At 34.4% G+C, this 27,980-nt stretch overlaps 2 protein-coding genes across 5 annotated transcripts; one reads left to right on the top strand and one right to left on the bottom strand.

The window, feature by feature from the left end:
* Positions 1-10: 10 nt before the first annotated feature.
* On the top strand, positions 11-2,219 carry LOC129790364 (protein SCO1 homolog, mitochondrial). 2 transcript variants are annotated; one of them, XM_055827845.1, is made up of 5 exons: positions 11-131; positions 195-436; positions 546-743; positions 809-1,017; positions 1,884-2,219. In XM_055827845.1, the coding sequence occupies exons 2-5, from the start codon at positions 220-222 to the stop codon at positions 2,034-2,036; spliced, it is 777 nt and encodes a 258-aa protein (XP_055683820.1). In that variant the 5' UTR covers positions 11-131; positions 195-219; the 3' UTR covers positions 2,037-2,219. The 2 variants fall into 2 exon arrangements, with proteins under 2 accessions (XP_055683820.1, XP_055683821.1); XM_055827846.1 differs by having other exon boundaries at positions 183-436.
* Positions 2,092-27,780, bottom strand: LOC129790236 (ras-GEF domain-containing family member 1B). Of its 3 annotated transcripts, none has more exons than XM_055827664.1 (11): positions 27,499-27,780; positions 23,096-23,676; positions 18,545-18,649; positions 15,749-15,862; positions 14,344-14,540; positions 14,151-14,271; positions 12,175-12,429; positions 11,609-11,752; positions 5,709-5,962; positions 3,435-3,598; positions 2,092-3,309 (listed from the first exon to the last, which is right to left on the bottom strand). In XM_055827664.1, the coding sequence occupies exons 2-11, from the start codon at positions 23,279-23,281 to the stop codon at positions 3,239-3,241; spliced, it is 1,611 nt and encodes a 536-aa protein (XP_055683639.1). In that variant the 5' UTR covers positions 23,282-23,676; positions 27,499-27,780; the 3' UTR covers positions 2,092-3,238. The 3 variants fall into 3 exon arrangements, with proteins under 3 accessions (XP_055683639.1, XP_055683638.1, XP_055683637.1); XM_055827663.1 differs by having other exon boundaries at positions 27,567-27,780; XM_055827662.1 differs by lacking the exon at positions 27,499-27,780 and adding an exon at positions 25,363-25,578.
* Between the last annotated feature and the right edge of the window lie 200 nt (positions 27,781-27,980).

Raw genomic sequence — 27,980 nt, 5'->3', positions numbered from 1 at the left:
ATTTCTAACCCAACAAAATAGTTTCAGGGGGTAGAAGTTTAGTTTTTTTGAGAATTGACTTATTCTTAGCAATTTCCTTCTGATTCCCTAAATAATTTAGTGAACTTTCCCTTAGTAATACACCCCAAAATGTAAGACTAAACTATTATATTAAAAATAAATCTCAAAATTATTAGGAAAAGTATTTCTTCTAGAAAAAGGTTCATCTAACCTCAAAAAATGTCCAGAATTGGGAAATACTTTTCTCTCCGGAACTTCTCATCGTTCTTCCGGCAACGGATATTACCGGAAAATGTACCAAGGCGATCAATGACAACGGAAAATAAACCCAAAAAGGCCATTGGGCCCATTACTTGGCGGAGTTTAGGGGTAATTTCAATCGCCGGTGCCGGTGTTTTGGGATTTATGTATTACGTCAAGCAGGAAAAAGAAATGGGTAACATGATTCTTTTAAAAATTTCGTAATTGTTTTTTAATTTTATTTATGATTTTAAATTAAACAGTGAATAACTGATAATCTAAATTTTTTACTTAACTTACTATAGCTATGCTGAAGGAGAGAAAGAGGCAACTTGGAAAGGCAGCTATTGGTGGTCAATGGGATCTGGTAGATTGTGATGGAAAACCGAGAAAGTCTCAAGACTTTGTTGGAAAGTGGCTTCTTATCTACTTTGGCTTCACTCACTGCCCAGATATTTGCCCAGAAGAGCTAGAAAAGATGGCCAAAGTTGTGGATAAAATTGGTGAAAATATCACTTTTCATCATTATCTTCTGTTAATATTATTTATTCTTATTTTTGCATTTCAGACGATATTCCAGACGTCCCAAATATTCAACCTCTCTTCATCACAGTTGATCCCGAAAGGGATAGTAAAGAGCTGGTGGGAAAATATGTGAAGGAATTCTCACCTAAATTGCTTGGTTTGACTGGAACCACAGACCAAATCCAAAAAGTCTGCAAAGCCTTCCGAGTCTACTACAGCGCTGGACCCAAAGATGTAGATGATGATTATATTGTAAGTCTACATACAAAGCCACATTCACAAAAAATGTGGAAAAAACTTGTAGAACAATCGTATAGAAAGGTCGCGTTTTGTAGCGCCCAATTCACTATCCAGCGAATATTAACCTGCTCATAGAGTGAGTACCCTCAGATTGGCGGTAACAGTAACGGCTGCCCACCCCTTGGCGATGATCTTCTACCTCAGGTTACAAACCCTCAAATAGGCGAAAGAATATGTGAATCCACAAGAGAATGTAGGAGAGCATTCAGAGAGTAATTAAATGAGAGAATAGTAGAGAGTTAGTCGGAGCTCAGCCTTGGTCTCGGGTGGCTGTTAGCTCAAAATGCTCTGTAGTTTTGAGTGAACACGAGGGTGGAGGTTACTGGGGGAGTTGACCAGAACCCCTTCTGATGCCCACCCTCCCTATGCTGGGCGCCACAGTTTCATATCATAATCTGCCCATATTGGTTATGACCGAGCTACTCACGTTTGTAGTTCGAGTTCAAAATAATAGGAAAGGTAATTTACTATAAACGCTGTGTAGCTCTCATCAGTTCAGGGCGCCACTATCTTGAAAAACCTTTTGAAGCAAAAAAAAAGATGATTTTCCCGGATTTTTCTGAGTTAGATTTTATTCTGACTACCTAGAAGACCTAGAAAGATTTACAAAATTACAGGGGGATTCAAGGGTGATTTATAATGGGTTAGTCTCGTCAAAGAATTAAGGAATACAACACAGCACCCTAGATTTGTACTCATAATTCGATTTCTTAACGAAGTATTTTATACAATTCTTAATTTTCGTAAGATTTCTTAGCATTACAATGTATGTATCATAGAACATTTTCTAACTATATATTTTCTCTGCACTAATACAGGTTGATCACACAATCATCATCTACTTAGTCGATCCAAATGGAGAATTTGTCGATTACTACGGACAAACGATGGGCGTTGATCAGATAACAACCTCCATTCTCGTCAACATGGCTAAATTCAAGCAAATGAATGAAAAGTCGTGGTTTGGGTGATATCCGGCCGCTTACGAGTATTTCAAAGTAGAATAAGGAAAGAAAAACCGTGATGTAACATACAAAAAAATGCATTTTATTTCCATTATTACGTCCTATTTACATTGGTTCATTATTATCGCAAATGTTCTCTGCTCCCCCGCAAAATCCACCACGTCAAATACATTACTTATTTTCCTTCTATACATTTTTTTTTATATATAACCACCATGTTGTATATATTTTCGTGATACAAAAAAATCCCACATTTCGAGGAAAATTGATTTGCTCCCGCGAAACGTTTGTAAAAAAAACCATCCGACTTTCAGTGCCCAATATAATGCGGAAAATTAGCTGTGAGAGTCACGAGAAAATGACAATTTGGCATGGAGATTGTATTTAATAAAAAAATATAGGTACAGGATGTCATATAAATTTCCAACAATTTTTAATTAAACACCATCAAATGATGTGAGTATTAACGAGAGCGTATGCCTTCGCACTAAAAAAAATAATTTTAAAAAGCACATTCAGTGAATGTAATTCATGTTTTTTTGTGTAAAGTTTATTTCTGAAAAGTCAACATATAAAAACTCTCATATTGTACCATAGATTGTATCATTATAACTACCAAATATGATCAAAAACTGATTTATCGGTTCAAAGAATTAAATTAACTCTCTTTTAAAATTTTTACTGTGAAATAATACAAAGAGATTAATACTTACTATAGGATTTTATTAACAAATTCCAAGAATAGAGAGATTTTTAAACTCAAAAATAAAATCAATTATTTAACATCGAATTTCCTTGTAAAATACATACAGAAGAAATTCAATTAATTTCAGCAAAATTGATTCTTTTTATGTTGAATATAATCTGCAGTGTTTTCACGTTTATTTCAGCCACAACTTTTTTATGTATAGATGAAAAGTTATTTTCTCTGATCAATGCCAAAACCAACGAATTTTCCCACCTCAAACAGAAAGATATAGACTCCAACGAAAAACTTTCCTATTCGTGTATCGGGATAAGCTAGCGACATGCTGTGTTTTTGCAATCAGAGAGCAAATCAATTCAATGGGGTCCTTCCTCTTTTTCGTGTAAAATCCCTTTGAATTCTGCCACCACTGTGTGCACAGGAGGAGGTTGATTACGAAAAAAAAGTCACACTGATGGTGTTGAAAATTGCAACAACTCAAGTAATTAATATTCACACGCCACTAAACTATGTTGTAGTTGAGCTTCTCACTTGCTGTGGGTGGTTCACAGTCGAACGATGCCAACAGAAGGTCTGCATTCCCCCAAAGGTATGGAAGAGAAAAGGCGGAAGCAATTATAGGTGTTTAATTGAAAAAAAAAAAATAATAAAGTGAATATGGGGTGGCATAGTTGCAGTCCCCATATCGTCCTCATTACCAGATTCATTGAGCAGGTTGCAGCGCTGCATGTGCCGCCAGAGAGACTCAAACTCCCCAACTGCAGGCAAAGGGGCACTCACTTCGCTCATGTGGCGGGTGAAGGCACCCACAACAGCCGCCAATCGATCAAAAGCGGCCACATTCAGATGTCCGTTCGGAAACCTGTAATGAAGGTCCATAAATCACTACGCAAATTCCGTCCAAACATTCCATCCATATGTAGGTACATATCTACTGCTACATTATATATGTATGTAATGCAACTTTTTGAATTATATTTTCTGAAATCAATTTATTTTCATTCACATGTTGGATGTTATGAGAGTTGGATTCTAGAGTTTGTTTTGATATTAAATTATTAAACAACATCCAATGTTGACCACCTAAACGTGGCGGCAATCTTCCTATATTGACCGACAAAAACAACAACCACTTTCAAAATTAATCGTTATTGCAATTGAGTGGGAAAACAACAAATATTTTCAAGTAGACACTTGAAAAACTATTTTGATGCCTTAATTGCAAAACCTTCTAAATCCTTTACTTTGAAAGCGACATTTTTTCTTTTTAAATTAACATTTTTAATATTATTTTTTTTAAATATTTAAAGAAAATGTGTTTAAACAAATCTTAACTAATTAAGTTTTAAAAGTTAGGGCTACATTTTTTAGGCAATTTTAATTTTTTTAAGTGATTCAAAGTTTTTTTTTTATACGTTAGGATAAATTTTACTCAAATAAGGCTAAAGTTTTTCATGCTCTCACAAAATTGGTACACTGAAAGAAACACAGCTCTCGTAAGCTTGGTCAGCTTACCAGTACATTTTTAAGCAGTTACAAGGTTTTCTTACTACGCCGAAAAAGCGTTAGAATTCTGTTTAGTTCTAAGTTTCGAGCTAAACCTAAGATTTCTAAGCTACCTTTTAGGATTCTAGGCAAATTTAGGGTATTTAAGCAATATAAAGCTTTTCAAGCTATATTGAAATTATCTCAAAACTTAAGTTTTTATTATAACGATCTTCAGCGCGATTAAGTTTGGTATAACTGAAAAATATTAAGAGTTTGACCATTGAAAAACCTAAGCCTGGTCTCACAAAATTACGAAATTCGTTCCTAAAACTGCAGCCTAGTCTGAGAAAGTCTAATCAATCTACGAAAATTCTACAGAAACTATAGAATCTTTTGAAGTAATACAACCTTTACCTACATAGAAAATGCTTAATTGATTGCACAGAATTCATTTCAATCATCTCCAATCATCAAGATCTCCAAGTCTTAAGGAAAAGCATGGAGAGAGCATTCATAGGAGATTATGGACAAAAGCTCCATGTCATTTCTAATACTCGGTATTTAATCTGGGAATTAATTATACCTAGAACACAATCAATATCTAATAGAGTTTGTTACTTCATCAATTTCAAAATTATTTAATAAACTCGAGTTCTATAACTCAACCAGAGGAAGGGAAAAAAATAAAGGAAAGGACACAATTTTCTGAAGTGGTTTAATTTGAAGAAGTAACTTTCGGAAGGTGAAAAAAAAGGGAGAATAAATGCAACACAATTCACACTGCATTTTTTAATTAAATGCAAATTTGATGGACTTCTTCTCTCCTGTTTGTATAAGGAGAAAATGAAACAAAAAGGCAAAAGCTCAGGTTGGAAAATATTACACAGATTTCGTTACACCGGTAGCAGTGCAATAACAGCGGTATAGTAATTAGTTTGAAAGTACAAAAAAATAATCTTCAAGGTATTTTGTATAAGTTGGTACAGCGTATTTCAAAGGGACAATAAGAGAACACAGTCTTACACTTTATAACGTCCTTCCGGCATTGAAAGAAATTTAATTTTGAGTTTTAATGGAACAAAAATTATTTTTTTCTTCCAAAGAATCAGAGCTAAAATTCTTTCTTAATTTAATTATAAAATGCATAGAAGTTGAATTGATTTTCCTTAAATGGCATTATTTGAAGAGACAACTTTGAAAATACTATATTATGATGAAAAGTCAATAAAAAAATATTTTTCTAGAAGAAATTTAAAATCTCTGAGAAAGAAGTTAAAAGGAAGACAAACTAGAGCAAAGTGAAGTGAAAAAGTTCTTGGGTAAACATGAAAAATATAATCAAAGAAGTTGCTTGTTGTGTTTCTCAAAAACTATACAAAAAAAAGCAAAGAAATACGAGACGTCTCGCTGAATGGGTGTGAGAGTGAAAGCTTTTATGCAAATAAATATCCAACGATTGATAAGGCATCATCAATCATGCTTACTTCGTCAAGCAGTCTTCACGTGCTATTAAGGCCAATCGTACGATGTCGGCAAAAACGGGGATTACAACCCAATCGCTGGATTTAACTTTAGTCGAGATGTGCGTGCTAGATTTTTGTTTTGGATGCTTGATCTTATTGCCAAATGTGCCACCTTCCGCCGAGCTTTCAGTCTGTTTATGCCACAGATCACCGCATCCTTCTGCGTGCTTTTGCATACAATCCAACTGTTGACTTGTTGATGAAAGTTTGCTCCACTAGAAATGACAAAAAAAAAATCAAATCAAGTTATTTTCAACTTTATCTGTTATTCCGTGTAGTTTCTCACATTGTTTAAAAAATATACATACAAGCCTTATCTTTATTGCAAAACAATATATTATTCAATGGAAATTTAAAACCCTATTACCGGATAATTATGTATATACATAATGTAGGTACATATGTATATGTGTTGGGAATTTTCTATAGCCAAGATGAAAGGGTAACCCAAACACTAAATGTACCGAAAAAGACTTCGATAAGAAAATGCCTGAATTCTATCAGATCCACATGATACATATGCGAGAAAGTTGCTCAGGAAAGTGTCATAGAGAGAGAGAGAGACATGGAAAGGGTAATTATTCGGGAAGGAAAATGGGAAAGATTGAAGATTTCACACTAATATTCTCGAGGGTGATTCTCCAATAGAGGGTTCATTATGAGGCGATGTTAATGGGAGAAGGGGGTGAAATTTTCCACGCAGCGACGAGAAAGTCAGTGAAGCGTTTAACAGGACAAAGATTCGAGTGACACCCGAAGAGAAAACTTGTTCAATTTCTCATGCACACACCCCTAAGGACGCAGTGGGTATTTAATCTTATTTCCGTTTTAGGCAAATTACTCCTCACGTCCCCGAACTTTGTCATGGTGATCTTTCCCCGGGACAGATCCATTTAATTCAAAGGGAGGACAGGCGATGAATGAGAAAAAAATATATAACAGATGCTTATAATTTTACGGTCCAGTTAAGATGTTTTTCACTAATTTAAATGGACTTTTTCCACATGGAGCTAGACGAAAAAGTTCTTCCCCCAAGAGATGCTAAACTTCCATGGATGCTCATGAAGGAAGTTATGTTGTGTATTCTGGGGAAACCTTAAAGATATTACGTAATATTCAATGTATGACTGTTGCCAGAAGAAATGTAAAAAGACGACAAACAAAAAAACATCTTCAGTCAGTCCCTACTTAGGGGAGTATTATAACTTTTCTCTGGGAAATTAGATTTATTTAAATAAGCATTTTTTATTTAATATTAGGATTACAAAAAATAATCAAAATTGAATTATTCTTAATTTTTTTGGTGAACTTGTTGGGAGAAAAAAAATGTGACTTCGCTCCTTAGAGCCTATATAGGCCATTCAAAAAGATTTTTTAAACTCATTCTATAGTTATTAACCATTTTTATAAATTCTTAACCAATAAAAGAACAAATTAAAAATCGTTATGAATACCTACTTACAATCATTACATATACAGAACCTATAGAACATTATGTATATTTATTTACGTAATTATAGTAATTATGAAGACCAATTTAAATTAATTAAATTAATTTTTAATTAGTTATTAAACTTTTAAATTATTTTATAATTAGAAGAATAAACAATCCAATATTGGTTATATTTGTAATGCTTTAACCCTAATAGGTCTCATAAAGCGCGCGGTTTATGTACATATATAACCGATATGACAAAAAAAGCCTGAACAGAGTACTAATGAAACAAGCACTTTGATCGGACAGTTCAATCATGGTTATATAAATGAAGTAAAACTAACTAATATATACGTGCCATGTTGTACATCAAAACTAAAAGCTTGGAAAATATAACTGGGAACTCGCGAATGACTTTTTTGTTTTCTCCCCAGCAAGGTGTAAATATAAGCTTTTCCAAACTTTTGTCTATTGTTGACGTTAGCATCGATATAGTGTTTGTGGGAGACAAGAGGGCATGAGAGAGATCCTGAATGATTGTATTTGGGGGTGCTTGGGGTAAAAATAAAATAATCCACTTCCCGTAGAATTAGGGTGGAAAGGCGACAGACTTACAAGACACTCACTCAAGTTGTTTTTGGAAGAAAACTGACGATGGAACTTTACCGAGAACACTGAAAGAGGAGACAAACTTTCATACATATAGATTGTGTCACAAATCCTACATAGTAAACCCCACTTGGTTGGGCAGAAAAGGGAAAAATTGATTTGAGTGTCAGAAACATTGAGCAATTCGGGTAATTGTAGAATATATAGCTTCAATGACTTCGATGGAACTCTAATAAGTAATTTTTCTCCTCAGGGTCTTGAGTTTCATCCAATTCTTAATTAACTTGTGTTTACTTATGATCCCATGTGCATTAAATTGTGAGATTTCTAAATTGTTTATTCCTTGGGGTCTGAAATGTTACTCATCCCACTGAATTTAAATCTACAATGTACTTATGTTTGTAGAATTTGTTTGTTAGAAAATTAATTCTACCTATTAGCTTTGACTAAAATCGGTAATGTACCTATGTAAATGTTGTCGAATTGCAAATACCAGGAATTTTCTACAATTTCAAGGTTATTTTCATCCACTAACTAGTTTATAACTTTTCTATTCGTACTAATCATGCCTTATATTCACAATTTGTGATTTTTATTGGAGAAAAAACTCAAAATAATTCACTTTATCCTTCAATAAAAACCGAAGTTTTAAAATGTAATTCAAAGGTTGCCCAATACACCAAGTTATCGATATCAGTCCTGATTAATAGTATATCCTTCAAGAAACTTTTTTGCATATTAATGGAACTTTGCATGAGAAAGTTTGCTGAAGTGCAATAAAGTGTAAATTTAGAAAGGTTTCTTCTGGAAGGTGCCAATGTTAAAGAAGTGTGAAGCAAAAGTGCACAAAGTATCGTTAATTATTTTAAAATTAAACTTATGGAGGTAAGTGGGTATGTACATATTAAAACTATAATGTAAAATAAGTATAAAAAAAGAAATTTTATTATCTGAATCAATTTTGATTTAAAAGTAAACCAGTAAATGCTTAACTTGAATTAATATATAAATACATAAGTTAACTACATACTTCTGAAAATTCGAACTACAGTCATACCCCGTTTTATCAAGTCTTGGTTAAACTCTTCTTACTCATTAAAATTAATGGGTGAGAAGAGTTTAACCAAGACTTGATAAAACGGTGTATGACTTTATTGGATCTTATTCTACAATCAATAAATCTTTGAAATTTCAAAGATATCAAGAATTCTTTGGTCGCTGAAATCAACCCAATTTCTCAAAGTATAATTATTTGCTCAAAATTGTTTTTTTATTGGAGTTTCAAACTCTTTTTGTTGAATTCAAATGACAATTATGTTCTATGCACAGCACACATACAGTTATATACAACTACATATGTGTTCATTCTATTGTACCCATTTAGAAAAAAAAACTCTTTTGAATTCACTTTGCGCTTTCACGGAACTCTTTGAATTATCATCTCAGGGGGGTTAGTGGATTTAATCTTTTTGGTCTTTTTGACTTCAATAGTGAATACACTGGTGGATGATGAGATTTTTCTGTGTAATCAGACCTCCTCTTCATTTTCCGAATGTCGTTTGGGAATTGTTGAAAAGTTAGTGGGCAGAGGATGTTGAAATGCAGCATGATTTATCAATTGTCCCGTGAATTCCCACCCATTTGGAGTTCTCGGTCTGGTAACAAAAAGTACCCCCGTTTTTCGCTAGCTTTGGAAAATTTTTCACCACATTCGTCTCTTTTTTTCTACACTCAATGGTCAATTAAATTTATGAGTGGATTCATATTGAGAGTGTGAACATTTATGGTATGGTGTTCGTCGCCTGGTTATTTTTTTTTTTACTCTCTGACTGTTTTTGGCTGTGAAAAATATAAACTGGGAAGGGTCCAAGAATTTGTGTGCAACTTTTACATGAGCTGAGAGTGCGACTATTAGAATTGACTTGAAAATATTTGCTCCATTCAATATGCCTTTTGATTTATTTAAATTCTTGTATTAAACTTCAATAATAAAATAGACGTTAAACTCCTTTAAACACAAAGTTCATCATTTTCCAGTTTCTAACAGTCTCAGAAGTATGTAGTACTTCTATATAACCGTATATATACCTACCTATATAATTTTCTGTAATATTACACACCTAAATACTTCCTAATAATGTATGCTCCTTCACAATCAATCATCCTAATAACATATGTGGTATGAGAAGCTTTAATCATTGTGCTTTTGAATGTCTAACGCTACCTACTATTTTAGTTTTGCAAATTATATTATGAAACGTTAAATCTTCATGTAGACAACTCTGCATCTCTAAATAAGCCTAAACAAGGCATTCATTAGAGCACATTATTGTGTCGGTGGATGATTTGTTGACTACACCAAAGTATGAATTTGATCTGTTAATTAGAATTTTGAAATTCTCCAAATTACGCAACTCTACACTACAATCATGTTTATTACCACCACCATTTGTTAAGGTAATACCTGGAGCAAGAATAATCTCTTGTGCATTCTTGGCATATTATATGGTATAGCAGCGTGGTTTAACATTCAGCTTACTCAATTATGTTTTAGGTTGGGCACAGGGCATACAGAATCCTTACAGCTACAGTACAGAGGACCACGTGAATATTTTAAGCTTTCCAAATGAAAAAAAAATATTAGAACACGTCGTATTTATTTTTTTGTTGGAATATTCTAATAAATCATGCTCATACCAAGGATAAATCGAAATAGCATCATTTTTTTTTAATTATATCACTTTTTATAATTTTTCTTGACTAGACTTAAAACAAATCAGTCATGAGTTTTACAATGTTCAAAAAGCATAAATAAATTCACGTCAGGAATTCCATAAATCGCAACATGTTATATTGAGAATGCGTAGATTGTGAACATTACATGACCAACTAGAACAGCTAACTCATCAAATAAAGTGAAAATTTAACCTAATAATTCGAGGTTTCAATGGGCACGAATAGCTCTACTATAGCTAACTCATCAGGCCAACCTTTTCGTATTTGCAAATAAACGAGCACATTTGCATGTCCTGTGGATTTGTGTGATTTTTCACCCATTCAGCAAATAATATCCATTGACGGAAGTATGTGGGGAAAACTTTGTCGGCTGTGTGACTTCCGGTGTGTATGTGTGGCAAACCAATCCACCAGAGAAATCCTTTTTTGCTCAAACTACACGACATTTGCCAAGGGGAAACGATTGTACCTCTGACAATGAATTTTTCATTGCTTAACCTCTGACGTGGGAAAGCGCAAAAGGGACCTCCGCAAGCGGGGGCGTTTCTACCCAACTAAATAAATACGAAAATCCCGCGGAAAGACAAAAAGAGCGCTGTCGCATTATTTATTCCATGAAGGATTTATACCGTGAAGGGTAATACTGGGAAATGCCATCAGCATTTCCTGAAATTATCCTGCAGTGCACCAACCTTTTCCAAACTCGGGATAAGACAAACACGGCATTGAAGCATCTACTCAACTATCTAAATATTTCAGTTCTGGATCATCCACCTGGTGCTAGTAGTACTACAACATGATAAAATTATCCTAGGACACATAAGAAAATTCTCTTGTACTTATATGTACATGGAAAATAATTCTATTCTTGATTATTTATATACAGGTATACTCTGTAGTATTTATATACTCTGTTCAATTTATTCGTATAAAAAATTATTAGCTTTGATTCCTTTCTTTCCGAACATACTTTAAGGTCAATTTATTTTTAAGATGTGTGCTTAACCGTGAAGTAATAGAAGGAAAAAAAATACCACTTAATTGTATTTAATAAAAGTCTAAAGAATTTTAAATCACTTACAGTTCCAGTGAGACGCGCCACGGGAGTCGCATCGAGAGACTCGAGAATTGCTGTAGCACTATTGTAGTTTCCAACAAGCAGACAATACTGGGCAACTCCACTCCACATCTCAACAATTCGACTCCTCTCCGTAATTCCGTCACACTGCAAAATAAATTGGTGTCGGGACAAACGTACATTAATTTGGTGCAAATGGCACATCATTTTGGATTTGAGACTCAATGCCATTTCCTTCCGCACTGTGCATGGATTTATTATTTGTTATTGAAGCAATATATAGGAATGAAGCGCAAAATTATTGGGGTAGTTGCACAAAATTCCTCATAATGATTGAGTTTTCACTCCAGCAACAATTTTGAGCAAAATTATTTATACAGCAAAGAAAGATGATGGCTTAAGGCAACTGAATGGAATTGGTCGAATTGATTCGAAATTGAATTAGAGTTTCTCTTATTCCTCATGAGATTATTGTGTTTTGTGCCTTTGGCTCAATTTCAAATTAATACTATATTGTTCCACATTGTAAATGTTATAGTTTCTGAATTTTAATATCAAGAAAAAATCACCTGAAGTATCTCGTTGGCAGCTAAGAGACGCAATCGTGCTGACCAATCCAAATAAGTTTCCAAGTTGCATGTCTTCTTAGGATCCTGATTTCCGGGTGTTCCATTTTGTGTGCTATTCGATGTGCCATCCTGCTTGTTCAGGACATTCCTGTTGCATTGGAGAAACTCTTCCGGTCCCACATGCTTCGCCAATTTCCGCTCAATGCGACATAGCAATTGAGCCAGTTGAGATGCTGACGTCCACTTCATGTCCGTCTAAATGAGTGAGAGAGCACAGCAAAAGGTACTACACGGGATCACCACTCGTCAATAATGGATAGTTGGAATTCAATTTATTTGACCCTCCCCCTCATGCCCCCTATATTTCACTCTTGACGTGGGATTTAAGGTTTATTTCGCCCCTGTGAGAGACTTCAGTGTAAAACCCTTTCCCAAAAAGCTATAATGAAAAATCAATGCACTTTTACCCTCGTGCTCCACTTGTTTTGGATACAAAATGAATGTCACATCCTATATTGGGTGCTTGGAGTACTTTGCTGGGGCGATAGAAAGACCCCTGAGGGGTGAAAGAGGAAAATCTATTTGCTCGCTATTGTGCATCGCAGCAGATTGTACTGCGAGCAGGGATGAATAAAAAAAAACCCTCAACGTATGGCACAGAGTGGTACTCTATTGGGGAATAAAAATGTCATTTGTGCTGTTTGTAGAGTTTCTCTTCCTAAAGTTCCTCATGGGAAAAGAGTAAAAGTGCACGAAGTATTTTTTCGACTTCTTTTAAGTCTTTTGATGTCGCAGAAAAGCTTCCCCGACAGATAATCATATTCACATCATTATTTTGGGTAAAGTGAAGTAAAGTGGTTTCGCATCGGGTCCCGTTTATTCTTTTCGTAAATTCTTGTGGCATACTTAAAAGCATTTTCTTTTCTTATTGTGAAAATTTAAAATTTTTCCTCATATGTAGATAATGTCAAAAGTGAATCCTTCGAGCCAAAGTCTTCCCGGCAGAAGATATTCTCTCAAAAAGGAGTCTTATGCAAATTTAATTTTTATTATCACATTTTGCAGTGCACATTTGCAGTAAAATTGCTTTCCAAGGTGATTTTATCGTCTAATTCCAGACTAGAGAATTGAAAATTAAGTTTACCAGTTTGGTAAAACTAGGTAATTCCAAAAACAAACATAATGTTGAGAAAAATTAACTTAATGAATTTACATAAACTTGATGCAAGCTCAATTGCAAAATATTTAGAAAAAAAGAGGCATAAAAGCAATTTTCCACTAAATATTTTATAAAGTGTTGATTTACAAAAAGCTTCTAAAAACACTTTTACATTTTGATGCAATAATATAGAATTAAAACGCCTCATCTTTCGCCCTTTTTAAACCACTTTATCCATAACAAAATATTTTATATATGATTGTGTTGCATTTTTAATGGGCGGGTGGTTTTTTTTTCTACAGAAAGGTAGAAAACATTTTGATATGGAGCTTTCAAGCGAAATCCTCAATATATCGCAACAGAGGTATTTTATTGCTTTTTTCGTGCTTCCACCTGCAATTGAGGCATAAATTTTCAATATCTGTTTTCTGTGTGGCGCTTTTGGTGTTCGCCCACGAGGCAGAAATATGAAAATTGATATTTTCCTGCAACTTTGTGCCTTTTCCGCCAATTTTATTAGCCATGGGAAATTTTTTTGGGGTTAAATGTGGTCGAACAGATGAGAACTATTGGCAATTTACATGTCTCGCTTTTTTGTGCTTCGCATAAATCATCAACCCCTTGTGGAAGGGTTAAAGACGTTTAGGGAATCAGTAATGGATGGAAGTTTATGATGAAAGCTACGGCAAGGGTCATTTTTTCCCTTATTCAACCCATAAATTTAACATGCCAAATGAAAAGTGAAAAATCTTCAAATATTGACGAAATTTGGGATGGTATATATAGTGTCTGAGGTCGTCGAGACTATGGCACTCACATCGTCTGTGTTGGACTGACAGGCACGCAATTCCTCCTCGTGATGTTCCAGATCGGTGAGACGATTTAGCAAGGCACACAGTAAGTCGGAGACTCTATCACCAAGTTCAGTGTTTGCACATCTGTGAAGGAGCTGATTAATCAACGTGATTTGTGACAGGACATGGAGTAGGATGTAAACGTAAACCATTTACCTGGCAACGATATGTTTCACGTGACACATGATTTTCTCATCTCGGAAGTCATATGGGAAGGTCTTGGTCCACATTCCGAGAAGCCCGACAAGGCGATCCAGTGGCTCGTGGTCAGGTACGGAAGACAGAAGTCGCCCGAGGAGTTCATGTGGCCTCACAAATAGGCGTGATGACAAAAGGAAGGAGAACACATAATCCTACCCAAGGAGAAATTCACATAAATTTAACATTTTCAGGCAAATATTCTGTGCTATATGTATTTAAGAATATTCAAAATTGTTCAATGTTAAAAGAGAAGATTAAATACCAATTTCAATACTATGTTTATTGTTTTGATTGCTATACATTGCTTTTCATTCGCAATATTTTATGTCTTTAAAGAGCAATAAAACAAGTTATAAAATTGTGGATTGATTATGTGATATTAAATTATGTAGGTCGTAAAATTAAATGCTATTTTCGCAAGTACTTACCTACTTTTGCAAGCTTTCTCAAATTCTCACAAAGATTTTATTTCAGCTTTAACTTAAAGTTCTTTGTCTATTGGTTAAATGTTTAAAGCTACTATGTTTTGAATATTTTAGCTGTGTTTCTTTCAGACTCAGCTTTTTCTTAAATTTTAATTTGAGCATTATGTTACGAGATAGAAGCTAAAAATCGATTAAGATTTTTTACGCTTGAATTTAGTTCGTTTTCGGCTTTTGCTTCTCAATTTGAACTTTATTAGGACTACAAACTTGAAAACTTTTTTACCCATGAATTACTCATTAGGCTAGTCCTCAGTCTGAACCTTTTTATGATTAAAGCTATCAGAAGATGTTTATCTGCTGATTTTTTGGCGAATAATCCGAATATTTTCAAGGAATCGAATATTTTTATTCAAATATCTCTTAACAAAATATCAACTTTAATATATCGTAGTCTTTAAATCCAAAAATTTAAACGAATTTCCAGCTTTAACTGAAATGCAATCAATAAATTCTAGCTGATTTTATTTAACAAATCCATTTTTTTCCAGCTAAAAAGTTTTCAGTTCAGTTTGACAAGAGTTAAAAATCTTTATTTTGTTCAATGATGTACAAAATACATAACATAAAATTTATACATAATATCGTGCGTCATAACATTTTCATATTAACCATTTTATGCATCAAATTTCGACAGGAGTACCACACTAAATATATGAATGCAAATACTTATTTTAACTTCAAGTCATTAATTTTTACTAACATGAATCACGTACAACCCATTTTTGCTAATTTAAATTCGGCGAGAGGATATTTCTGCATGTAATATTTCTCCATCAACAAGGTGAATGAGGAAAGTTTTTTTTGGGACTAATAAAAATATATTGGCGTGGTATGCAATTCAGGTATTATATTCAGCGAGAAGAGAACAGTCTCACCTTATCAAATTCATCACACTTTGCTGGCATAAGGAGGTCGATTAGTGAATCCAAAGGACCAGAAACCGCATTCCCATTGCTATACATTACACCACCGGGCCCCAAAGCTGCATTCTGAAATAATGCAAAGAACTTATAATATATGGGAAATTACTGGCATTAAATAAATGTTTTTGATTCCTAATTGAGATTAAATCAAAGGGCAAATTCACTGCATTTATGTACTTTTACCGCGCATTTATGTTTGTGGTAATAGAGCTAAAAGCTTATATTGGTTGAAAGCAAAATCGCAATTGGATATCTAATTTCCTCGTTATGGTATAGTTCGTTTTTTTAACATCAGGTAAATACACCTATATCAGTTTTAGAGAGATTATCTGATAGAGGTGGTGTTTGTTAATTCGATTTGGTAGAGAGATAGAAAATTTTCGTAGAATATTTAGGAATGTATGTAGTATGTATCCCACATATTTATTTAGTAAATTATTCCAATGTCGGTATACCATATTATATCTACGTATTAATCAAAAACAACCCAAGTCTCTCTCAGCGTTATAATAATAGTATTGAAAGCACTGATATGTGGGGAGGAAGCACACAATTAATTCTCTCAATTTCACATCAAAAGCCTCCGCCAAATATCGAGCTAATCTCTCACATGAAACTTCATTTTCAGTCAAATACCAATCAATTGAAAATTGTGGTTTGCTTCAACATGGTTCATTTACATTATCGCGGCTCACATGGGGTGGTGGTACCCCCATCCCATCCATCTCCGCCCGTTTAAACAGCGCTTTTAGCAAAAGAAGGGAGTAAAGAGTGAAATTGAGAGGAAAAGTCCTAAAGAGGGGCAATTGAGACGATAGCAGTTTCAATGGATTTTCCCATGCAAAGAACTTAAGCAATCAATTTAATTGTAATTTCGAGACTTTGTTGACTTTCGAGATTTGAGCAATTTTATAGAGTTTTGTAAATTATAACAATTTCACAGATTGTTCTGATGCAATATTTTATGTATATAGGATAAATATATAGCAATACAATTTGCATTTTGCACACGTTTGCACTTATTAAAAAGTAAATCGGATTAAATTAAATTGATGAAAAAGGTTTCCATGCTTTTTCATGGCTCATCTATTTTTAAAATCATTATTGAAATTTGTAGCTTCAACTTTTCCGAACATAAAAGGATTTAGAACCTAATGGGAAATTTTGGTTTATTAAATAATCATTTTTTACATAATGTATGCACTTTGTAAAAACTTAGAAATAAATTGAATAATTTAGAATATTGACGTAGAGCGTGAAATTAAAGCTCATGCTCCGAAATTGTTGATTATTGTACACACAATTAATAATATGTAAGGTATGAAACATATGTACAAGAAGAAGCAACTTTTGGAAATATTTTGTGGTAAACCATCTTTTTTTTATGGGGAAAACACATGGAAATTTATCATTGTCGCGGAGAAACCTTTTTTTTCCTCCTTTCCACATTTACCCGTGCTCAATAGATCAAACAAATTGGAGATGGAGGTGGTGAGATGCTGTCATAAATATTCCGTAAAGTCGAATTTAATTTAAGTTTCGCACACGAAACTCCCAAATTTTACACATAAAGACACGACGACGCATCAATCACCCTCGATGGTGTGTTCTCGCGCGAATATGTCATATTCACTTTGTCGCTGTCGACAGAGATTCTCCTCAGCGATTCCTCTCTGGCGGGGTGGAAAGTTCAATTCCTTTGGGGGTGTTTCTGGGTTGCGTTAGGAGGTCGGGGCCCCGTCACCGAGGTTGATAGTATAATAAATAGCACAATTGTTGCGTGGCCCATCAACAGAGAAGGTTCGCAACCATTATTTGAGCACTCTGGAAAATTATTAATTGAATTGAGATTGTTCGCTCTTGGCTTTTTCCACTAAAATTATGTACAATATAGAAAGAAAACTCTTCCCCCCAACGATGTGTATGAGGGAGACGATTGTATTTTCGCGATGAAAGCGTGAACTGTCTAAGTGAGAGCCATTTAAGTAATTATTTCAATTTACCAAATGAAAAGACATTTAAATACAATGCTGTTGCATAAATTCGCGTGCTTTCTTAAATTACATAACTTAAGTTTAATTGATGATGCATATATCTCAAATTTTTGCTATAGATTTGATTAGTGGAATAGAAAAAAAAACTTTTATAATTCATCTTTTATAAATACAGGTATAGTTGTTAAAACATGATTAATTTTTTTGGAGCTTTTGCTTGCGCTTTTAATTTTTTTTTAAATAATACTAACTAAATAAGATAAAAGCAAAAAAATATAGCAAATTTCTGCTGTTGGATCAGGTAAACATTCATTGCCAATTTCATGTGATTCGCGTCAAAACAAATGAGCTATTTATATTCTCTCTATTTCGATTAAAAATTGTTCAAAAAAAAAAATAGAAAATTGTGAATTATAAATCAACAATTTTTTATTAATCCTTCATTACAGATGCTATATAGAAGAATGTTTTTTATATGCAAAAAAAATCTCTAATAACTTTTTGCATTCCCTTTAAAGCGCAGTAAAAAATCATGGTTTGTTCAATCTACTAATTAATTAAAATTCTTCAAATTCTTTCCTTGCGAATAAGCCCAAAAAACTCCCTCGGAGAAATGCAAAGAAATCCCTATAGGGTCGTCATTACACAATTAATTACACATTGAGTGGGATGGAATTATCGCGACATTGCGCGCAATTGACCACCGTGAATAGGAGTATTCAACTTAAGAGTGAGCTAGGATGGGGAAACTTACTGCTAAACTTGGAGGTGGGTTCTCGCATGCCACTTCCGGGGGTTGTGTTGATGTGCCGTGAATGGTTTTTGGGTCACTATCTAACTGACTGGAGGATGATTTTGTCTGAAAAGAGAAAAGCAAAAAAAAAAGACATCGTCATAATTGAATTAGATACTCTTCCCTCTTGGTAAAAATTCTTTGCTTGAGAGACAGATAAAGTCTCCCCGATTTGTTCTCCTTTATCGTTAGAGAATATTCAAGTGGCATTGATTTTAAACGTAGAGCAAAATGTGAATTGAATGGTTTGAAAATGAATCATGTGGAAAATTCTCTTTCATCTTTTGCCGACCGTTTCAATTCCCAGTGCTTTGTGAGGCGCAATGCAATGGACAATTCCGGGGAAAATGTTGGGAAATTTGTACTTTGGGAAAATCCATTGGAGTCCAGTCAGGCATTTCTATACCCTTCCCAGAATTATGGTAACGGGCTTCAATTTTCCTGTCTCATAAGGAGAAAGAGGAGAAAGTTTCCATCGGATGAAATACTAATAAATGAACAAGGAAGAGTCAAAACCTGAAAAGTGTAAAATGTTGAGTAATAGATCGTTAGACTATACACAGTTCATTGAACATAAAGGTTTTCCTCATGTATTATCATCTCATTTGAGATTTTTTTTCTTTTATACTTTATGTATTTTCCCTCCAACATACCGTTCTTCTATAGTGGAGAGTATTTCAGACTGAGGCATTGTCATAAAAAAAACTTTTATACGTTAATACACTAAAGTACAAACTGACAAAAAAACATAGCAAGTACGTACACTATTGTTATGTGTTTACTAGACTTTAAATATTTATCTTTTAAATTTCTTTTCAATGTTGCTTCGAGTGCTTAAATGACACACAAGTTGTTGAATTTTTATATGAAAACTTTTCATTTCTACTCAATTTTTTTACGAACTCTTGCTTTTTTTGAAGAATTAATTAGGAAGTTATAAGTCAGAAGTTAGTTATCAGTCAAATAAAGAGTCTTCTTGATATTAAAATAAAGAATAATTCACAAATTATTCTTATACTATCTGCACATACCTACAGTACATTTTATAAATAATTATGTTTTTCAAATTTTTTATCTCCCTGTGATGTTTTTATGGAAAAAATTAGATCTAAAAAAAATTCTCAACCACACACGTATAGAGCTTAGCCTATTTTCTCAAGACTTTGTATGAGTTTTCTGATGAGTAAATTATGAAAGTTTGCACAGAACTCGAGCACCATCATGAAACACTGGTATAATTAAGTAAATACACCGTTTCATGTGGAAAACTCAAGCAAGAAGACAAGTGACTTTGATTCAGGAAAAGAGGAAGAGGAAGAAGTGTTTTTCAGCCAATGGTTGAAATTAAATTTTACCACAAGAAAATCAACATAATTTGGATAAGAAAACAAGAGTGAGAGTGAATATACAAATATAGAGAAAGTTATATAAGTGAAAAATTTGACGTAGTTGAGGATGAAGGGTACACTATTGTATTCTATTTGGCGTGTATGAAGGAACGTTGAGGAAAATGGATATAATTGATAAATCTGTTATGGTGCCCTTTAATCCCCGAAATTTCGCTGCACGTCTTGAAGTATTCCATAAAGCAACAGGAATATCTATGTACAATACAAATATGCTGTATTTCTGAATTGTCAATCATAATTTACGTAGTGAAAAGCGATGCAACTTAATATGATGCTTTGAAAATTTATACATTTTCAGTTTGAATAGTAGGAAATCAAACGATGAAATTGAGTGAGTGGAATGAGGTAATAATATTTTCCAGGTAATCAAATTCAGATCACGTCGGCAGTCCTTGATACCGAACGAAAACTATTTTTCCGCAAAAAATTCGAGATGCCAGAGGGTGAAACGTGTATTTAATATAACGCTGTTTAGATAATATATGTTTCAACTCTTTCCTTTGAATAGGAAACAATTGCTAAATTAAAAATGAAATGTTTATCAAATATTTGAGCTCCTAATTGGAACAGATCAATAAAATTGAATTAGTTTCTTTTCCTACCAGAAAAATTCGGAGAATGATTTAATAAGGTGTAGAAAAAATATTTCCCTACATTTTCACTTTATGATCATATACATAAATTATTTTAACCTAGAAGCAAAAGCCATCCATTAATATTCTGCCGTGAGGGGTTGAATAAAAATACAGACAAAGACACCCAAAGGCGTTTCAGCATTTTTGGGAAGTTTTCCGCGAGAAAATAAATTTTCATGCACGAAGCTTTAAGCTATATATTTATGTTCATAATTTTAATTGTTTCCCACCGTGTGCACGTTCTTTTTCTTCGAGCCCTTACTCACTTTTCTTTCATTTTAACGCCATGGGGAATGTTTTTCTGTGCGGGTTTCAATTTCAATCTTCCATGGCGCCCCGCTAAATTGCTCTGTGGTTTCTCATTTTCTGCACACAAGAGAAAGAAGAAGGAAAAAAAAGCCCCCATGGAAGCTCTTGAATTGTTTCTGCACTTGGGTTTTTCGCCTTTATGGTGCTTAGTGTGTACACATATTGAGTGTTCCAGCAATAAAATACGCGCCATTGGAATTACAAAGAAACCAACCCATCAAGGAGTGTGGAAGGAGTTTGAAAATTGTTCTTGACTCCGCGATCTCGTCATTGTTGATGAAGTCGCGTGTTTTCATTCGCATTGTTGTGTTAGCAAAAATAACATATAAGAGTTGGAAAAAATACTCTATTTTAAATAATAGATATAAGATAAATCGCTCATAAAACTAAAAATCATTGTAAAAACAAAAAAAAAATAATTCTGATAAACTGATTGTATGTTTTAAAGAAAATTACTTTTCATGATTAACAAAATTGAAAATTTTTATATTCTTTATTTTGAAATAATTAAATTTAATTTTTTTTGTTCGCGGCCGTACAATACTAAAACTTGGTATGCCACGATTGTGGTATACCAACTAATTAAATTAAAAAAAGTTTAATTTTTTAAATTTTTCTCCAAGAAATAACTTAACGTAAAAAAATGTCTGATTTGAAAAAAAAGTGAACAAGCTTTTTGTCATCTTGTGGAATATAATACATACCTCTTTCTTATATAGAATTTTGTTTTGTTATTCACATAAAATTACGATAGGGGAGACCGGGGTAAAAATAGTCATTTTCGAATTTTCAAATGCCAATTTCTCCGAAGTTATTAATCGGAAAAATCGGAAAAAATTCTGGTGGAAAGCCCTACCAACCTATAATTTTTGACAGTAATTTGAAGGTTATGCGATCAGTACTTTAGGAGTTAAAAATGAAAATAGATTTTTGGCCCATTTCCCAAACTTTTGCGTATTGAGAAAAACGCGTTTTCCGAAGTTTTCCTTCAGCAATTTTCCAATCTGATAATTTTTCTCACTAGCTGGGTTACTACAGAAAACATTGCCAAGGTGTATTCTTCAATAACTTTTAATGATTTTTCTCTACAATTTTTTGAATCAAAACATACCCCTTGGGGTAGATCTAGTCATCCCATGTAAATCATATGGGAGATCGAAATTTTTGGCATATTTTCTATCCATTTGTTGCAAAATGGCGCAATTGAGAAAATCGCAAAATTCTCTGTTTTAGTGCGTATAAAAGTGAAATTCCTTGTCGCGGATCAAAAGGTGAGAAGTTTAGCTATCAACTACTATCAATCTCTCTGGTGGAAAATCATTGGAAATGTCGGAAAATTCGACCGACTTTATTTAGCCTACTGGTGACTATATTTACCCGCCGCGTTTAAAAATAGTCAGAAGCGGAAGGGTTTAGGAAAAGCTCGAAAACTCATATTTCCCGTGGAGATAGAGAAAAGTGGTCTGAGACAAAGTTGTAGGCCAGGAAATTTCCTATAAGAATGACCTATCGAGGAAATTTTCTTGCCCTTGGGGAATCCTGCAGATAAGGATTTATGCAAATTGACTATTTTTACCCCGGTCTCCCCTAAACTTAAGACAACAACCATGTCTAGCTAGAGTTAGTAAACAGACAAAGGAATGAAAATTTTATTCCTTTGATCATAGAGACGGAAATTAAGCTCGCTCGCTTCCTTAAGCTATTTTCAACATTATAAACTGAAAAACTAGATATGTAGTTATACGTTATACCTATCAAGGTATTTTGTAGTCACTAGTTTACGATATTTTGTTTTGAAGGAATATTTATGGATGTATCTGAAAGTTTTCAACTCAGAAGGAGTGTGTTTAGTAAACGGGATGTGGATGGGAAAATGAGAATTTGAAGAGGAATACAATCCCCTATTCATGGGATTCTTTTCAAGACGGCATACGAGAGAGGAAGAGATGTGAGCACAAAAAAAAATGGAGCAAATCCTCATTCCATCTCCTGGGAAAGTTTCCACATGAAATGTGATCCGTGACTTGTGTGCATGCACATTGAAAGCATACTTATACAATTGAAGGATGTCGGAGTTGTGTCTTATATATTGGGGGATGCGCCTTTCGTTACGTTACATGCGGGAATTGTGGATTTGTTTGGCAACGGAAGGGACATACCGTAGTAAAATGGTCTGTGGTATCGTTGTCATCATTGTCATCGTCCTTTTCGTCATCCTCGCTGCAACTTCCGCCCACGCTGCGACGTCCGGAGCCGCGACGTCGGTTCCTCTGGGACACACTCTGCTTGCACCGTGCCCCACATGCCACGGCCGACAATTTACTGGCGTAATAGTACATCGCCATACGTCAGCAAACAACTATTATACCCAGAGATTTTCACGCGGAAGTGTGTGATGATCTGGGCACTACAGCAACATTCCTTGTCCACTCTTCCGGCATCAACTGCACCACTTTTCCTGATTAGCACACACACGAATCACCTGTTGTGGTTCCATCGTACTTCTCCACAGAGCACCTGGTCACAGCATGACATTTAATTTGCGAGCTTTTGCTCACACAAAGCACTGTCACTTCCTGCCAAAACACTCCACGGTTTTACGATCACTTCATCTCAAACCACACCCAGCTACTTCACAGATGGGTATTCATTTAATGTTGTCCTCTCTTGAGTCTCTTGATTAAAAAAAAACATCTATTGTTCATTGACGAATGAAAGAATATTCATGATTTGGGTACTCCTACAAAGAAAAAGTATTATTATTTTTTTATTGAGAGGGTCTCTAGAGCAACAAAATCTAGCTAGATACTGGATTTCATGTAAGCTTTGCTGACAGCTCTAACATTGAAAATGTTAAGCTTTAAAAGGTTCTCAATGTATCATATTTCTTTGCCCGAGATGATAGCAGGGAAAGATACAAAAGTATTTTAGGAAAAACCCCAAAGAGATTTAAAAGACTTCGCGGTGAAAGCGAGGTAGAAAGATGAATCTCTCGAAATATATATTTTTTTAAGAGTGGGTATCCATCTTTCCAAACCATTGATACACCAGTGTTTAAAAAAAGCTTTAAGAAAATATTATAAGGACGATTTTTTGGAATTTTTTATGTATCTATTCTTACTGAGAAAACACACAATGTGTAAAATACATGTTTGTATACCTTCTGTATTAATTTCAAAAGCTCTAGAACATCCTTTAGGTACAAGGAATAGAATGTATTGCTAGGTAATCTAATAATAAATTCCTGGAAAAATATTTGCTAATTTAATTCATATACGCATTGTACATAATTTATGTATTCACAACACCATTTTATGCTATAAGCCTTATTTTAGGATATTATTTCAGTCCCCAGAAACGCGAGACATTTTTACACTCTCCTTTTGCCTAAAAATAACAGAGAACCAAGCACAAAAAAATTAATTCGAGTGCAAATGTTTAAGATGAAACCTACATATACATATGTATGTTCCTGTATGTACATAATGTGGTTATTCGTTTGAAAATTTAATGGAGAAAGTTAACAAAAAAGGAATTGAAAGAAAAATGTTAAAAAGTTTTAAAAGTAAAACGTTTTAGAGGCCACGAAACACAGAGAGAATCCATTTGGGAGCAAAAGAAATAAATGGTTTTTGGGATTAAAATTATTTGGTGTTTTTGATTTGTGGGCTTATATGGGTGGATTTCTAGCAAATTGAACCTAAATCGGATGATGTTACTACGTCAGGCAGGGTGGTATTGATGAAAATCCCACCTTTTTCTTGTCATTTCCCAATTCTAGGGATCCCCCACACAATGCGGGGAGAAAACACCCGCAATGAGATTAAAATGATAATTTTATCGAACTTTTTCAATTGCTAGGTAAGCTTTGGGTGGCTTTTGGAGAGCTTTAGAGGGTATAGAGAGTGGGATTTTGTCGGTTGTTGGGTTGTTGGGTCAACTTCGATAGCAAATTGTGGTGTTTAGATGCAGGATGTTTAGGAAACATAAATGTGTCATTGATGGTTCTATGAGTGACCCATCAAATTTCCGAAATGATTCTGAACTCTTAATAATGTGATTTGGTCAGGATGATGAAAGGCATGTATGTCATTGATTGGGAAATGATGAGAATTCATTGGGTGTAGGAGAGTTGAACAATTTCAATACAAATGGAGGAGAGAACTGTGAGAGTGAATGGCACAATGTTTTGAATTCTTAGGCAATGAGGAAAGCTTTTTGCATGGGAAAATGTTCACTGAATTGTAACCACCAAACTCGATGACATAGCAGAAGCTTCCTCAATAGAATTCTTAAACGCAGAAGGGGCTCGAATGTGACTAGTCATCCACCAAAGGGAAGGGGTTTTCCTTATGGGATGTGTTGTATGCGGAAATAGAAGCTAGGAAAAAAAGAACGGCGTCAATAAAAGTGTAATCAACGTCACCTTATGAATAAATCTCAACAAAAACCGTCACTATACCACATAAATCCTTTTGTGCACCTTTCTCCGTGTCCACACAACACTTTGTTGTTGAGCAATTTTGAATTTTCCCCTCCGGGCTGTTGCAACGATAAATCCACCCCCATACTTACAAGCTTTACCACCCCCGAACCATTTTTATCCCTTTTGGTATCCGTATGGACCAAAAGTCTGCTGAAAAGCAGAAAACCACGGAAAGAAATAGGAGGGAAAAAATCAACACGAAAATTGAATAAAGAAAGAGGGTTTTTGGACATTTTCTCGCTTTCTGTTGTTGCCGAATATTAAATTCCGATTATTTATTGAACTATTCGAAGCAGCAGCTCTGCCACCCTCTCCATCATCAATAATCGCATTTTTACACCCACACACACCCCAAGGATAACTTTGTGTATTGCCCGCGTTTCTACATATTTGCACAAGGATTCTCATTGATTTGGGTGAGACACAAACCTATATTTTATTCATGAATTTGAAGGGAATCTTTTGGGTTTTCTGATGTTCATTCTTTCCACCCATAAGTCCTTTTACTTGAAACTCTCACGGGTTCCCTTTGCATGAATGTTGGTCTACCCCAATACTCCCCCTTTCTGCCATTCCATGTAGTGTAGATAGATGAAATACGGTTTTCCTAACCCAAGGGGTAGTTCCAGTAAATTTTCCTTTTTACATACTTTGGCTAAAAAATAGAATTTCAGGAAGCTCTCTTTTGCAAGCTAAACTATTTCGATTTACCTTCGGGACGTAATATCTATTTTTATCTGTATATTTGCGCTTTTAGTATGCAAAAAAGCACTGTGAATATTCAATGTTTTAAACAAATATATAAAAATACATAGCCTTAGGGAAATTATAAAGTTGGATCGTTATTCGGAAAAAATATCTACAACTAAAAATTAGATAACTCTTCCAATCATAAGAAGTTGTTCAAAAAAATTTATTCAAATATTACGCTTTTATATTTTTGTAAATTGAGCTTTCATGCATAATAAGAGCTTTTTTTTTAATCAAACATAAATATCGCTTGACACCCCTCGACATTACGGAGTGTCACAAAGTTCCTATATAAAACATCTACGAGCCATGAATTCATTTTTCACGTCTTGAAGTGAAAAGCGCTGATTTTCAGTACCTATGTATCTACTTTTCTGTAGAAAAGTGCTTTTATCCCGGATGAAATGGATGTTGGTGAAAAATTAAATATGCATAGTTCTGTCTCCGCTTTTTGTCTGGTATATTTCTGGTAGAAAGAGAAAATTTCATTAAAAATTTTAATAAGTTTTTTTTATGCTCTTTTCTATAAATGAACTAAAAATTCATTTTCAAACTCATTAAAAAACCAAACTTGAAGATAGATATATACCCAATTATTCTACTACATACATAGGTATATAGATAACTGTGTGTGACGAGAGAAAGCTTGAAAAAAGAATCAAGAGGTGGTGGATGACTAAAGAGAATAAATTAAAGATTTTGTTGAGGAAAAATCCTCGGAAAATCTGATAATTTCAAGAAATTCAATTAAGCAAAGGTTAAGAAACTCTTTTTGGGGTTTGAAAATTAATTTATTAGTTCAGTCGCATGGGTATAACAATGTGGTGATTTTCAAAAGGCGTCCAAGTGAATGAGAAAATGTGAAAATTTATTGACCCTTCGTGCCTGAGCTGGATTCTATGAAAAGGGATCCAATGGAATGGATGAAGAAGTGAGTGTTGGGGGGGGTGAAATCTGCGATAAGACGATGTGAATTGCGGAGAATACAAATCGTCACATTGGTCACACAATGTGGTGCTGCAGAGGAGATGTTTGGGGCTGAAGTGGGCTGTGTAGGAACTTTCCCTGACAATCAATCCCTGACTCGAGTGGATGTGGAGTGTGAGAGATAAATGCTGAATCCAATAGCCGAGAGAATGGGAATCAATTTAAATTCAGAAACTCAATGAAATCACATCCCACAGATCCATGGGTGGTTTGCCCGAAAAGAAGGTCATTAGGATAGCAATTGGGAATTTGTTGCCACTAAATAACTCCCGGTGTGGTTCAATAGGGATTTCCTCGATTTTCCGTTGAGGATTTGAGGGGTGGCTTCTTTAAACACACTTTCACTTAATCCGACAAATTGATCCACAAACATCCATTATCCGCTCTTTGGGAGTTTTCTCACTCACAGAAAAATTCAAAGCACCATCTTTTCACTGTAAATCATTTAAATTGTCAATTAGGATTAACTTGAAATCAATCACATTCATCATAGTTAATCCATAGGCTATATTATTATTTTTTTTCACAGTCTTCACATCCAGATTAATCTTTTGCCGGTGTGACGCGAGCTTAAACCTTTTCTTGGGCACCACCATTCGACTTCGTGGTCGGTCACCAACTGATTTTATCCTCAGCAATCTCTTGAAATTCAACTCACAAACGGGGAAGTGCTTACTTTCCACACGTTCCACACATTCTTTGCTTTGGAAACTTGCGCAGAGTGGTGCTTTCCTCTCCTGCGAAAGGGCTTGGGGCAGTCTATGGTCGAAATCATCTAATGGAAAATTATCCAGCTCCCATATCCACCCGAGGAAATCACA

The sequence above is a fragment of the Lutzomyia longipalpis genome, chromosome 2 (genome assembly GCF_024334085.1).
Source record: "Lutzomyia longipalpis isolate SR_M1_2022 chromosome 2, ASM2433408v1".
NCBI classification, from domain to species: Eukaryota; Metazoa; Arthropoda; class Insecta; order Diptera; family Psychodidae; genus Lutzomyia; species Lutzomyia longipalpis.
Note: the sequence above shows the minus strand (reverse complement) of the source record. Positions and strands in the feature narration are given on the sequence as shown.

Coding starts and splice junctions, on each gene's coding strand:
- LOC129790364 (XM_055827845.1), top strand. CDS start 220: ATGTCCAGAATTGGGAAATACTTTTCTCTCCGGAACTTCTCATCGTTC. Junction 437..545: donor CAAGCAGGAAAAAGAAATGG/GTAACATGATTC, acceptor AACTTACTATAG/CTATGCTGAAGGAGAGAAAG. Junction 744..808: donor CAAAGTTGTGGATAAAATTG/GTGAAAATATCA, acceptor TTTGCATTTCAG/ACGATATTCCAGACGTCCCA.
- LOC129790236 (XM_055827664.1), bottom strand. CDS start 23,281: ATGGCGATGTACTATTACGCCAGTAAATTGTCGGCCGTGGCATGTGGG. Junction 18,650..23,095: donor CCACAGACCATTTTACTACG/GTATGTCCCTTC, acceptor TTCTCTTTTCAG/ACAAAATCATCCTCCAGTCA. Junction 11,753..12,174: donor CTGCCAACGAGATACTTCAG/GTGATTTTTTCT, acceptor TTTATTTTGCAG/TGTGACGGAATTACGGAGAG.